This window comes from Erythrolamprus reginae, chromosome Z (assembly GCF_031021105.1).
Source record: "Erythrolamprus reginae isolate rEryReg1 chromosome Z, rEryReg1.hap1, whole genome shotgun sequence".
Classification (NCBI taxonomy): Eukaryota; Metazoa; Chordata; class Lepidosauria; order Squamata; family Dipsadidae; genus Erythrolamprus; species Erythrolamprus reginae.
Genome location: NC_091963.1, coordinates 125,510,722 through 125,524,899, shown reverse-complemented (window position 1 = coordinate 125,524,899; position 14,178 = coordinate 125,510,722). Strand labels below are relative to the sequence as shown.

The 14,178-nt window shown below is 36.2% G+C and overlaps 1 protein-coding gene across 1 annotated transcript; it reads left to right on the top strand.

Annotated features, from left to right (window-relative positions):
- Positions 1–152: 152 nt before the first annotated feature.
- Positions 153–10,572, top strand: LOC139154079 (vomeronasal type-2 receptor 26-like). The gene is made up of 8 exons (XM_070728509.1): positions 153–361; positions 710–768; positions 1,172–1,340; positions 2,135–2,312; positions 3,269–4,099; positions 4,484–4,711; positions 7,207–7,333; positions 9,659–10,572. The coding sequence occupies exons 1-8, from the start codon at positions 153–155 to the stop codon at positions 10,570–10,572; spliced, it is 2,715 nt and encodes a 904-aa protein (XP_070584610.1).
- Positions 10,573–14,178: the final 3,606 nt, after the last annotated feature.

The window sequence follows — 14,178 nt, the reverse complement described above, 5'->3', positions numbered from 1 at the left end:
AAATAGCACAACTGGGCATGAAACACAGATGCTGTAAGTGCAGAAAAATGTGAGCATTTTGTTGCCCATATCACCACTAAATAAGCCCTAATAAAGGCTCTTAAAAGTGTTCGGTCAGACTCAGAGTTACTGGTCCTCCAGCATTACACTAGATGTCTCTTCTGGCTTTTCATCTCCTGGAGCTCCTTTCTAAACCAGGGAGCTTTTCTGGATCCATCGTCATGGAGAGGTCACAAAGGTGCAATTTGGTCCAGTGCACCCGGTGCTGCCTTATTCCAGGCAGCCACCAGGGACTTGGCCAGATTGTAGACAAGGGAGTCTGGTATCACCCCATGCTCCTTCGGAGTCCATTAGGTGTCTGGTATGGAACCATTTAATCTGCTCTGCCACTCTGTAGTGGGGGAGTAGCGTCCTAAAGTATAACCTCAGTAGGAAATGATCTGACTATAGCAAGGGAAAAGAATCTATACCCCTTAATTCTAGGTCATCTCTCCACTGTATATATCGTGCAGCTTGAATGTGGCTCCAAACAATCCAAAATTGATATAAAAGTTTAATTTTTAATATGAAGGAATTAGGAAATTTAGGGTATAATGGATCAGAAATACCTTAACTATATTTAATCATATTAAATTTTATTATTATTTAAATAGTTTTTAATTCTTTCTACCTTCATTCGTTTCTTTGTTTTACTTATTCTTAAATGTAGCTATGAACTTTTTGGGAAAGTCACAATTGACAAGATCAGCAAGTATAGTTCATTTCCACGTACGTGATGATCTTGTTATAATTCTTATAACATGTAAATATTACTTTTGTATAAGAGATTGCTGTATAAGAGAATGCTATCTTGAACATTTAAGCATTTCATATGATATTGTGCTTTCCAACAAATATTCTTTGGAGATCTGGTGATAAAACCTATCATTATCTCAGATCACTATGATTCAATTTCAGTTGTCCCAAACTCACATACATTTTAAAAATTAAAAGCTAATGTAGCACATTTGTAAACAGATATGGATGGCAAGGGAAGGAACAAGGAAAAATTGCAGCTTAATGGACATTATCATCTCATTTAAAATAAAAGTCAAAAGTAAGACAATGTAAGCCATAGAGGTGGACATGACATTTTTTATGCTCTCAGTGTGGTTGTTGCTTGTATCTCTAGGCAAGACATATGACATTATATGCAAACTGAGCAACCCCTTTAAGCAGCCACAAGAATATTATCAGATTGGTGATGTTATCATTGGTGGGGTTGCTTCTCAGTCCTATCCATTTTCAGAGGCAATAGACTTCAAGCAGTATCCAAATCCATGGCTTTTTGAATCACCAGTGTAAGTATTTATCTGTCTATCTGTTTCTTAACCTTTGTTTAGTGGAGTGGTAAACTTTAAGGATGAGAAATACACCCATAATTTGTAAGGCTGAAATCTCTCAATCACATCAATCATATTAAAAAAAAACTGACGGCAAACTTACAACTATAATCACTCCCATTTTGTTTTATGAGAATATCTCTGGGTTCAAGTGTGGAATTCTTGTTGGAACAAACTATCTTTAAGCCACAGCTGACAGATGTGATGTGAAACTTCTTCTTCTTCTTCATGGAAAAAACAGTCCATTTGATTTTTGAAAAGGCATCTTTGAGATACCTTGAAGCTAGGTGTTTGATTTTGCTTTGTTATACATATACACTTTTAATTAAAAGAATTTCAAAATAGAATTAGATAGGGAAGAGAGTTTGATGGATACCAACTAAAGAACATGTTGGAAGGAATATTACCATCTCCAAGATTCAGTTTGTGGGTTACACACTGTCAATATACTTTAAGATAACATTCTTGATATTGCGATTGTTTGTCTCTGCTTTCTCATTCACTCTTCTCTGCATTTTTTCTAAGGCCCCATATTTGCCTGCAACTTTCATCTCTTTGTTTCTTCTACTTGTTTTCTTTGTCTTTTTTATCTCTTTGTAGTATGACCATTTGATAAAGAATACAACTTCTCATTCCAGTGAAATGCCAATAAACAATCAACATATACTCTCCTTAGTATATGCAGTAAAGGAGATCAATAGGAATCCAAAAATCTTACCAAACATTAGCCTTGGATTCCACATCTCTAATAGCTATATTGATGCAAGAATGATATATCTGAATACTTTGAAGCTTCTATCCAGTCAAGAAAGGACTATTCCTAATTATAGTTGTGAGAAACAGAATATGTTACCAGTTGTTATTGGAGAATCTGACTCCGAAAACTCACTACTGATGGCCAACATTTTAATCACCTACAAGATTCCACAGGTAGGATATATATACAAGAAATTTTGATTTGCTATTCCACATTATTTTTAGCCCTTTCTAATGCTTCACAAAATGAAGGAAAACAAAGGAAAGGGAATATGGAAAAAATGATTTGCAATCAGTTGCTGGGACCTGATTATTTATCTAAAATTCCCCTTATAGTTGTTAAAATTCTCTTTATGGCTTATGTACAAAAATGGAATATTCTAAAGAGATTTCAATATGGAAAATGTATGGAAAATATTGCAAATACAAATAGCACACATACACATATATTTTAAAAAAACATTTAAATAAATACAAACCTCTTAAGGTTTCTCATATTACATTTACACTGTAGTTTTCAAGTTCATCAAGTATGTAACTGTGATAATTCAAAAAGTTCAAGTCAGATATTTTTCCATAAATGAATATTCATTCTGTTGTGTGCCTACAGAAAACAAAAACTAAACATTACTTATCAAATGCTTTACAATAGAAATGAAACAAAACAGAGAAGAAGAGTCGTACTTTTTTTCTCCCATAAAGGTGGAGAACTTGAAATGTAAGCAGTTATAAAATCTCTCACACACACATGCACTCCATATTCATGTGAAGAATAAAATATAAAACCAAACAACATAAAAATTCTTTACCATTAATTATTGTATTTGATTAAATAGTCAAGATAAGACATGCAAAACTATCACAAATTATAAGAGAGAGATGCACTGCAGCTCAAATAATGTTTTAACTCTAATTTTTATATCAAAAACATAATAAAATGTCTGCATTGTAACATTTATTAAGAAAATAGAAATATCTAATTTTGTATTTCCAGAGCAATATAATTTAATTGAAAAACACAGGGATGCATGAACTTTAATTTGTAAATTTATATAGAAGAATTTATAAATAAATAAACTGTTTACCTGATTGATTCTTTTTAAATAATGTTTGTTTGTTTTCTTAATTAGGTTGCTTATTGCTTTTTTGCTATAGAGAAGGATGCTGGAAACAGTATACCTTACTTCTATCGTATGGTTCCTGGTGAAGCACAGCAGTTTCATGGAATTGTTCAGCTACTCCTCCATTTCCAATGGACTTGGGTTGGAATTGTTGTAACAAATTCAGATAAAGGGGAGAAAGTTATGGCAACCATGTTATCTATGTTTTCCCAGAATGGAATCTGTGCAGCTTTTACGGGAAGGATACAACCCTTATTTGATTTACTCCACATTGTCCATTTGACACAACATATTCAAAGTATGACCCATTTTCTCCAAAATATCACAACCAATGTAATTGTCATGTATTCAGATACCCAAACAATGTGGAGCTTCAAAAATATGTTACAGTTGGGAGAAGTAAGTTTGGGCAAAGTGTGGATTATCACAGCTCATTGGGACTTTGGATCACCAACATTTCTCAAAAAGATGGCATTAGAAATTTTCCATGGTGCTTTATCATTCACAATTCAAATTAATGAAGTACCAGGGTTTCAGCCTTTCCTTGAGCTCCTTAATGTACACTGGCCAAAAGAAGATACCAATTCCAAGTTCATTTGGGAGAAGGAGTGTTTGATACCCTGTTTTAATATGCACAAAAAAAAGTGTGTTTGGGACGGAAGTGTAGAAAACCTACCAAAATCTTTTTTTCAAATTAGTATGACTGGTCAAAGTTATAGCATCTACAATTCTGTCTACGCCATTGCTCATGTTTTACATAACTTGAAATCTTCCAGATTTAGGTTGAAACCAACTACAGATAAAATGGGAGTGGGATTTTTGAATCTAGAACCTTGGAAGGTAAAAAAAAAACATTCAAAGTGCACTATTTATTATTTTGTTTCTTTTTTTTTCCAATTTGTATGCTGTTCTGTAGATAACTATCCTGCATGTATAATAAATGATAAATGAAATAAAAATGCTATAAGATGTGATACAAAATGTAGAATACAAATGGAGAACTTCTGTTTCCATTCCTTATTATGCAGTATTGTAGGTGGGGCCAAACTCCTATCAGGACTCAACATAAGTTACATTTGCTGATATTATAACAAACTGAATTCCATCAACTTTCATGGAGAGCTTTAGAGTCAAAGATAGAGACAGAGACAGATCCATAGAACAAGTGTAAGAGCAATCAAAGAAATAATTGTCTCTCAAACTGTTTTATTTCTTCCAAATTAGCTGTATCATTTCCTGAGTAGAATCTCATTTAACAACAGTGTTGGGGACCATGTGTCTTTCAATGAAAATGGTGAATTAAAATCTGGTTATGACATAACAAATTTGATTGGTTTTCCAAACAAATCCTATTTCAATGTCAAGGTTGGAAGGATTGATTCATACTCTTTATCCAGAAAACCATTCGTCATTAATGAAGATCTTATTGAATGGCACAAAGAGTTTAAGAAGGTTAGACCAAAGTGTATGTTCTATACATTCAAATTGGGAAGGTATAGCAAAATTGATGCTTGGCATTCACTCTTTTGCACATAGAGTGGGTGAATGTTCCTAATAATAATAAATGAAAAGGTGGCTTTATCATTCTCTTAATGAAATAGTGGTTTTATGAAATATACCATTCTAAATTTTGATAAACAATAACCAGCTTTCAACATATTTTTCAAAGGCAAATAAAACTTCAGTTGTCATAGGGCAGTGCTTCTCAATTATTTTCTGTTATAATCCCCCCCCAGGAAGAAATAAACATTACACATGCCCCCCCAACTCTTCGCAGGGACTGTAAATATTATCAGTAGGAGGATTCTGCCCAAAACACAGCTGAGGAGCTGATAAGCTGTGCTTTGTTGAAGAAATGATATTTTTTTTAAAAAAATCAACATTGGTGTTGTGCCAGCAAAAAGAGGAGAGAGGAGAAATTTTAAAATGTGGCTCATAGGCAAGAAACTGAGAGTTACCTTTCACTCCAGCGGCTTCATTTCTCCCCCAGCCCCCACACATCCTCTCCCTCCACCTCACTTGCCTTATTTGTTCCAGGGTTGCAACCAGAGGTTTAATAGCTAAACGCCCTCCCCCTCCCAAATCTGTGTCTTTTGTTTCACCACTGCTGAAATCATTTCTTCCTAGCGACTTTCTCTTTTATTCAGTTAAGATTGCCAGCCTTCATTTATCCCTTCCTCTCTGTCCCTCTCTCTCTCTCTGTGAATCTGGGCATGAGTAAGTGAAGCTGTATTTATTTTCTTCTCAGATCTTGGGAAGAAGAGGACAGAGTAATGAGATCCCTGCCTTGCCTGCTTCTCCCCCATACACACATGCATGCAAACACGCCTTTCCCCCCTCCCTGCAACTCTGGGTGTGGGGGTTGTTTCACTTGGTTCCGACTACCTGTGTCTGTGTCCATTCTGAGGAGAACACGAGCTTCCCGGGAGGTAGATTGGCTGACATGAGTTCACCAACCAGGCTGTGATGCCTCTTGCTCTTCACCAAAAAATCTTTTAAAAGATGGTAGCACCCATGGACCATGCACCTCCCTGACATCGCTCCATGCCTTCCAGGGGGGCTGCACCACTATTTGAGAAACACTGCCATAGGAGTATCACATATTCAAGATGCATTCTTGTCCGCTATTTTATTATAACAAAACTCTCAGCATCTAAGATTCTTGAGTGGTAAAGGACTACACAGACCTTAAAATGCTTATTCTGATTATAAGTCAATGCTTTCCCTTTTTTCAGATCAGGAAGCAAATATAGGCAGGTATGGTTTATAAGTATGGTGAAGTGAGTTACAAGAAACAACAAGAATACACAGTAGCAATTGTGCATCAATAAAATATATAAATTTCTATGCTGCCCAGAGTCATCTTGAGATGGGTGGCATAGAAATTAAAAAGATAGATAGATAGATAGATAGATAGATAGATAGATAGATAGATAGATAGATAGATAGACAGACAGACAGACAGACAGACAGACAGACAGACAGACAGACAGACAGACAGACAGATAGACAGGTAGGTAGGTAGACAGACAGACAGACAGACAGACAGACAGACAGACAGACAGACAGACAGACAGATGATATGTAGCGAGGTAGTCAGGCAGGCAGGCAAACAATCACATATACATTTGGAGATTATTTTCAATGTAATAGAAAAAAATATTTTACTTATTAGCATCAGAGCAAATTTCAACATCCATTAATAAGTGTTTGGATTCAAGAACAGTACCACTCAAATTTATTCAGTGCTTCAGTCCTTGCACCTCATATTCATCTACTAAATTTGCTTTTATCCAAAATTATAAATTGTTCAGGCAATATAATGACATAATATGATTCTATTTAATAGAATATGATTCTTTTAAAACAGAAATTGGAAAATTATTTCAGGAATCATAGTTTGGTTGTTGTTCACCAAATCATAAAACAGGGCTACAAATATGATAATCAGTCACTAAACTTGCACTATATAGCTTTTCTATCAACTGCCACAGCAGCTGGTATTAGGGATAGGAAATCCTGATTATGGAAAGGGAGATTTGCAGGGGGAGGTTCAAGAACGAAGTGGAAGGAATACTGTATCTGAAAGATTCAAATGGCACTTGAGATATCATGTACCAGAAAACTTAAGGTAGATGAGAGAAAGAAGAAAGAGTGAAATAATTTTTTTAAAGCACATAGATAATGCCAGAGCATGCCCAAAGAAGAGCATTCCCACCAGTAATGGATTCTAAAACTGGTTAGTGTGTATGCTCACTCACATGTGACATTTTTATGCATGTCCAGAACTATCCCGGGTGAGTAGGCAGAGCCTCCCACCTCTGGTGTTATTGGTTCTTAGAATCTGGTCGAAACAGGAGCAACTCACTATTTATTCTCTCATGACACAAGACTCAAATACTGTTTCAAGAATTAATAAACTTCTATAGTTTTCTATTTATACATAGGTGCCACCATCTGCTGTCTGCAATGAAAAGTGTCATCCAGGATACAGCAGGAAAAAGCAAGAGGGAAAGCCATTTTGTTGCTATGACTGTATTCCATGTCCAGCTGGAAAGATCTCAGATCAGAAAGGTAACTATTCCTCCTTCCCTTTTTATTAAGAGACAGTTTGGTGCAGTGGTTTAAAATGATGGATTAGAACCCAAAAGAATCTGAAAGACTGTGAACCCCATTCCTACTTTAGGCATGAAAATTTGATGGATGATTCTGTATGAGTAATTCTCTCTGTGCTAGGAGAATCTTCTGAACAATATTACCAAGAAAAGTGAATGGATTTGTTCCTGGGGTCACCAGGAGTCAAACCTGACTCAAAAGATTGTAATAAGAACACATCAAACAAAGTATTCAAGAACTTCCTATGGTTTCATGGAAGACATGTATTTCAAAGGATTTCAGAGGGAACATGCATGGGGAAGAATCTCTAGGAAATTCCATACTGGAAGAAATAAAGAAATTGATGTGATAGATCAAAAACTAATTTAAGACTTTTTATTTATAGGATTACAGATCAAAGTTATAAATATCTTCCATAACTACTTTTTAAATTAATAAAAAATTAATGAAGTATTAAAAATCCATAAGCAACTAAGTCGGAAATATATCATAATGAAATAATAATTCTGATTAATAATATATGCAAATACAATATAACTTGATTAGGATTTTGCATCTGGACCAAATTTTGGCCCTTGGTATCCCCTCTATTGCTGAAAGCTAATGGTATTATTTTTTGATCTGAGATCAGAAATACATGAAAACTGGAATATAAATTATAAATTAGGTACAGTATAGTTTTAAATGGAAAGAAACAAAATATGCAAATACATGGTACTTTGTCTTATGAATACCTCTTCTAATGATCTTTTCGAGATATCAACCCAATGTTTAAGATTTTTTTGCCTCTTCTTCCGAACTATTTTCACCTTACAAACCCAAGCCGCCATCGCTTGGATGCCCCACCTCTGGACTTCCATTGCCAGCCGAAGCACCGGGATTCCCCTGAGCCTCCTTTCACTGGGAATCCCCACCTCTGGGCTTTCATTGCCAGCTGAAACACCTGTTCTTGTGCTGCTGGGATCCCCTGAGGCTCCCCTCACTGGGAAATCCCACCTCCAGACTTCCATTGCCAGCTGAAGCGCTCATTCTTGCATTTCTGGGATTCCCTTCATTTTTGCCAGCCCTGCTTTGAATCCCAGCGAGGAGAGTCTCAGGGGAATCCCAGCAGTATAAAAATGGGTCGTTCGGCTAGCAAAGGAAGTCTGAAGGTGGGGTTTCCCAGTGGAATTCCAGCAGTACAAGAATGGGCATTTCAGCTGGCAATGGAAGTCCAGAGGCTGGGATTCTCAGCGGCGCAAGGCAAAAGGGGTGAGTTTTGGGATTGCACACATTATTCACTTTTACATTGATTCCTATGGGAAACATTGTTTCATCTTACGAACTTTTCTACTTACAAACCTCATCACGGAATGAATTAAGTTTGTAAGACAAGGTACCACTGTATTTGTATTTCGAGTCTTAATCACATGTTTACCATATCTCCACTCCAGGTTAAGAATAGCCTTAGACACAAATCAGTTGCTTGTCCTTACTTTACATAAAAGTAGGAAACAAAATTTGTTTCTTTATTTCTAGTACAAATTATAATGTAAATATCTTTGGACCTAAATATTGTAGTGGCATGGGTGGTAAAGAAAAATGAATGAATGAATCAATCAATCAATCAATCAATCAATAACCACTTATAACTTTTATAATTTTCAAATAGTTATGAATAAAGAGTATAACTCAACAGTGTCTCACAGTAAATGATTATATTTTTCTGTAAATTGTAATCTCATGCAATTTCATATTTTGGTTTACAAAGAAAATGCATTTTGATTGTCTCCCTTCTCATTTTTCTACAGAAAATTTCATCCCAGACTCTTTTGTTTTACTCGGTTTGAAAATGTTTTATAAAAACTCTTTATAATTTGTAGAGATCAGAAGCACTGAAATAAGAGAGGCACCAAATAAATTTAATAAATAAAAAAAATATTTTTCCTGGTATATTTTTGATCTACTGATTTAGCCACATACTCACTGACCTATTTATTTTCCCCTAATATGTACAGTTTTGAACATCTCAGTTTAAAACAAAAATTAGACCATGCATGTAAAACTGAGAAAAGGGTGAATATCCAAACCTGATAAGTATGAATTATAATGTGCACAAATGAATGATTTATAAGTACTAGGCTTTCTAACAGTCCATTTTAAATTCTATAGAAAAAAGCCTGTAGAATATTGTGTGTATCCAATATAAATCTCTGCCAATCTAGAGTATAGAAAGATCTGTGTAAATGAAATAATTGCACTATACTTGACAGACTTTGGAATGTAATCTGTTCTATTCTTCAGACATGGATGACTGCTTCAAGTGTCCAGAAGATCAATACCCTAACAGATCTCAAGATAAATGCCTAATAAAAAGTTTAAACTTTTTGACTTATGATGAAGCTTTGGGTATTAGTTTAGCCATTTCATCTTGTTCTTTTGCTCTGCTCACAACTGTGGTGCTTGGAATCTTCATTAAGCATAGGAATACTCCCATTGTCAAAGCCAACAATCTGGATCTCTCCTACCTCCTCCTAATTTCTCTTCTGTTTTGTTTCCTATCTTCTTTGCTATTTATCGGCCGTCCTGGAGAAGTGATCTGCCCTTTACGACAAATAGCTTTTGCTATCACTTTCTCAATAGCTATCTCTTGTGTATTGGCAAAAACCATCACTGTAGTTTTGGCTTTTATGGCCACTAAGCCAGGATCAGCTATAAAGAAATTGATAGGGAAAAAATTGTCAAATTACATTGTCCTTTGCAGCTCCCTAATTCAGACAGGAATTTGTATTTCCTGGATTTGTATAGCTTGCCCTTACCCAGATATGGACATGACCTCCTTAACTGAAGAAATTATACTTGAGTGTAACAAAGGTTCAATTGTTATGTTTTGTTGCATTATGAGCTATCTAGGATCTCTGGCTGCGGTTAGCTTTATTACGGCTTTCCTGGCCAGGAAGCTGCCCAATAGTTTCAATGAAGCCAAATTTATCACTTTTAGCATGCTAGTATTTTGCAATGTTTGGATATTTTTTGTTCCAACATATCTAAGTTCAAAGGGAAAATATATGGTGGCGGTGGAAATCTTTGCTTTACTGAGTTCCAGTGCTGGATTACTTGGTTGTATTTTTCTCCCCAAGTGTTACATAATTGTCCTGAGGCCTGAACTGAATAAGAAGAACCATCTAACAAGAAAAAATACGGGCTGTGGAAATTGATTATAAGAAATTTAATTTAAAAATGGAAGATTCAAGATTTCTAATCTAGCTTGACCTTATCTGCTTGTTGGGTCAGATTCATTTGCCAAATAAAAAGACTGAGATGCATTCAAAAGTGAAAGAGAACAAAATAATATGTCTCTAAGTTAAATTCAGTATTTTATGAAGACATTGTTTTCTGGTTTGTATAATAATGTTTACTTAGTTAACATGGCTGGCTTCTAACCAGCTCCTGAAGCTTCCTCAGATGTAGGTGTGGTTTATAAAATAAGAAGATATACAATGTATCTGTATAATATTGTTTTATGTTTTGTTTTGTTTTGTGATTGTTTATTTTATGTAATTTCAATGCAGTGCAAAAATGTATTTATGATAACAGTTCTCCTCAGGCAACACTAACTATGGAGAAGGAACAAGGATTAGCTCTCCAACAAGGTGTTCTCCCAATCTTGTATTGTACAGATGTATACAAGAAATTGTATAGATGCATATATTAACTATTAACTTGAAAACGGCCCACAAGAAAAATATATTAAAATTTCTTAATTTTCTCTTAACTGACTCGTGTCATTGTATCACAAGAATTACAATCCAAGCTAAATAAATAAAGGAAAGAAATAAAGCAATTTTATTGTTGTGATTGTTTTTTCTATGATTCAGAAAAGAACATTTCTAAACAAATGGAAGGCATAAAGCTGCTTTAAAAGGGAGGAGGAGGAGGAAGAAGAAGAAGAAAAGGAAGAAAAATCTCTCAAGAGAGAGAGAGAGATACCACTTATCTCCTATCTCCTATCTCCAATGCAATCCTTTCATCAATTCCAAGATTCCACCTCATTTGCACTCTGATACAAGTGACTCTGAGGGCACCCTTCAAGTGGCCTCAAGAATGGATAGGATAGGATAGGATAGGATAGGATAGGATAGGGTGGAATGGAATGGAATGGAATAGAATAGAATAGGCCAAGTGTGATTGGACACACAAGAAATTTGTCTTGGTGAGTAAGTCCTCAGTGTACATAAAAGAAAAGATACGTTCATCAAGAATCATAAAGTACAACACTTAATGATAGTCCAGATACAAATAAACAATCAAAACATATTAGGAACCAGTCAATATAAATCGTAAGGATACAAGCAACAAAGTTACAATCATATAGTCATCAGTGGGAGGAGATGGGTGATGTGAATGATGAGAAGATTAATAACAGTGAAGACTTAGTATATAGTTTGACAGTATTGCGGGACTTATTTGTTTAACAGAGTGATGGCATTCAGGAAAAAACTAGTGTCGTTTTGAAGATAGGAGTTGAAACAGTTTGTGTCCAGGATGCAAGGCATCAGTAAATATTTTCATAGCCCTCTTTTTGACTTGCGCAGCATACAGGTCCTCAATGGAAGCCAAGTTGCTAGCAACAGTTTTTTCTACAGTTCTAATTATCCTCTGAAATCTTATCTGTCTTGTTGGGTTACAGAACCAAAACAGACAGTTATAGAGGTGCAGATGACAGATTCAATAATCCGTCTGTAGAATTGTTATCAGCAGCTCATTGGGCAGTTTGAGCTTTCTAAGTTGGTGCAGAAAAAGCATTCTTTGTTGTGTTTTTTGATGACATTTTTGATGTTATGGGCATCACAAGAGTTTTCAGGTAGAGTGCTAAGACCAGATAACTGCAACGAAATATGATCCTTCCAATCATTCTTCCCCCATCCTGTCAGAATTAATCCCTCCGTAGCCCCAACCATCTTGCAAGAACCATTGAAGCTTCTAGGATGAGAAGTCTTCTTTCTCAAGGAAAAAACAGTCCAGTTGCTTTTTGAAAAGTATCAATGGGGGTTTCTTTGCAGGGGCTCAGGGACTCTTCAGTAGTGTTGGCAACATTAAGAGGTGGGGATTTCAAGGTGGCTGGTGGCCGATACTAGTCATGTTCCCTCCTGTTCCAGGCAAACCTTCTCAGAAAGTGCATGCATGAATTCTGAGCAATCTCCCAGCTTCTCCAGTTCTGTTCCTTTCTGCAGAAACATCTACCACACAGCAGCAGGAACTTCCCAGTGCCTAAAGGAGGGACAGCAGCCTTAAGCACTGCCTTGTCTTGCAGCTGGAACTATTTGAGGCTCCAGGTGGGGGCACGCTCTTCTCCAAGAATGCAATATCAACAGCCATAAGCTGGCTTCAATGTGTTCCTTGCTCAGCCTTTTCCTAGAGGTGATGTGGATCCTGACACATCAGATCCTGAAGAAGCAATGGCTGTGAGGCTCGCTCCCAAAGTCAATTCCTGCCCAACTGCACACTGGGATATGGGGCTAATTATCTCGCACAAGCCACAGTTATTTGTCCAAAGTGCAATTGCCTGAGGTAAGGAGGCAGAGGAAGAACAGCGGGGGACCAGTGGTGGGGGAAGAGTGCTGGGAAAGGGGCAGCCAGGGACGGATGCCTGCAGTGAATCAACTGGTGCAAGGGGCCCATTTTAAGTGGGTGTGATCAGATAGCTGTGACCAATTGTCCCATTCTGATTTGACACTGTTTAGTTGACAGGACCTGGAGGAGACCAGTTCTGTGGAATTTATTGGTCACTGGAACTATGAGGTAGAAGGCCGCCAACTGTGTTAATTAAGATATTTAATTGCAAATAGCAAGTTCATATACATGGAATTGATCACTCTGTTGCTGAAATCATATTTTCTGCAGTCACGTTTGGAGAGATTTACATTTAGTTTGTATCTATTACGTGCTTTTGTGTTGTTGTTGTTGTTGAAGGTGAAGTAGTCACTAGCAGGAAGAACATTATGGTGTGTGATTTTATGAACAACAATTAAATCAGTTTGGAGGTGACGTAGTTGTAGATTGTCTAATCGTAGTATTTGAAGTCTGGAAGAGTAAGAAGGACTCTTCTTGTGAATATTTCTGGACTCTCTCAATTGTGTCAATGTCAGTTATGCAATGTGGGTTCCATACAGGCGAGTTGTATTCAAGTATTGTCTGACAAATGTTTTGTAAGCTCAAGTATTGTCTGACAAATGTTTTGTAAGCTCTGGTTAATAGATCAATGTTTCTGGAGAAGAAGCTATGTAAGATTAGGTTATAACTCTTAGTGCTTTTTTAGCAATGTCGTTACAGTGAGCTCTGGCACTTAGGTCATTGGGTATGAGTACTACAAGGTCTTTGTCAGGGTGAAGGTTAGCTATTACTTGCAAGTATGTATTTAGTATTCCGATTTAGTTTTCTGGATGCTAAACAAACAAATATATATGCGTAGATGAGTATAACCAGAAAAACACTCCATCATAATTATGTCATTATTACAGATTAATTATTTGAGTCTTTATTAGGGTAAGATATCACATACAGTAGTCCCTCGCTATACCGCGCTTCACCTACTGCGGCTTCACTTCATCGCGGGTTTCTGAGGAAGTCGATCGGCAGATTTAAACAGCCCGCCGAACTCGATCGGCAGGTTTTTAAAAAATAAAATAAAATCTAAAATTGTAAATACTGTATTTAAATACTGTATCTGTACTGTGTGGGAAGGGTTTATAAACACTTAAAACAATGAAAACTTACCAAACAATTACAATATAAATACTTAAATAAGTACTATCAGTCGATAA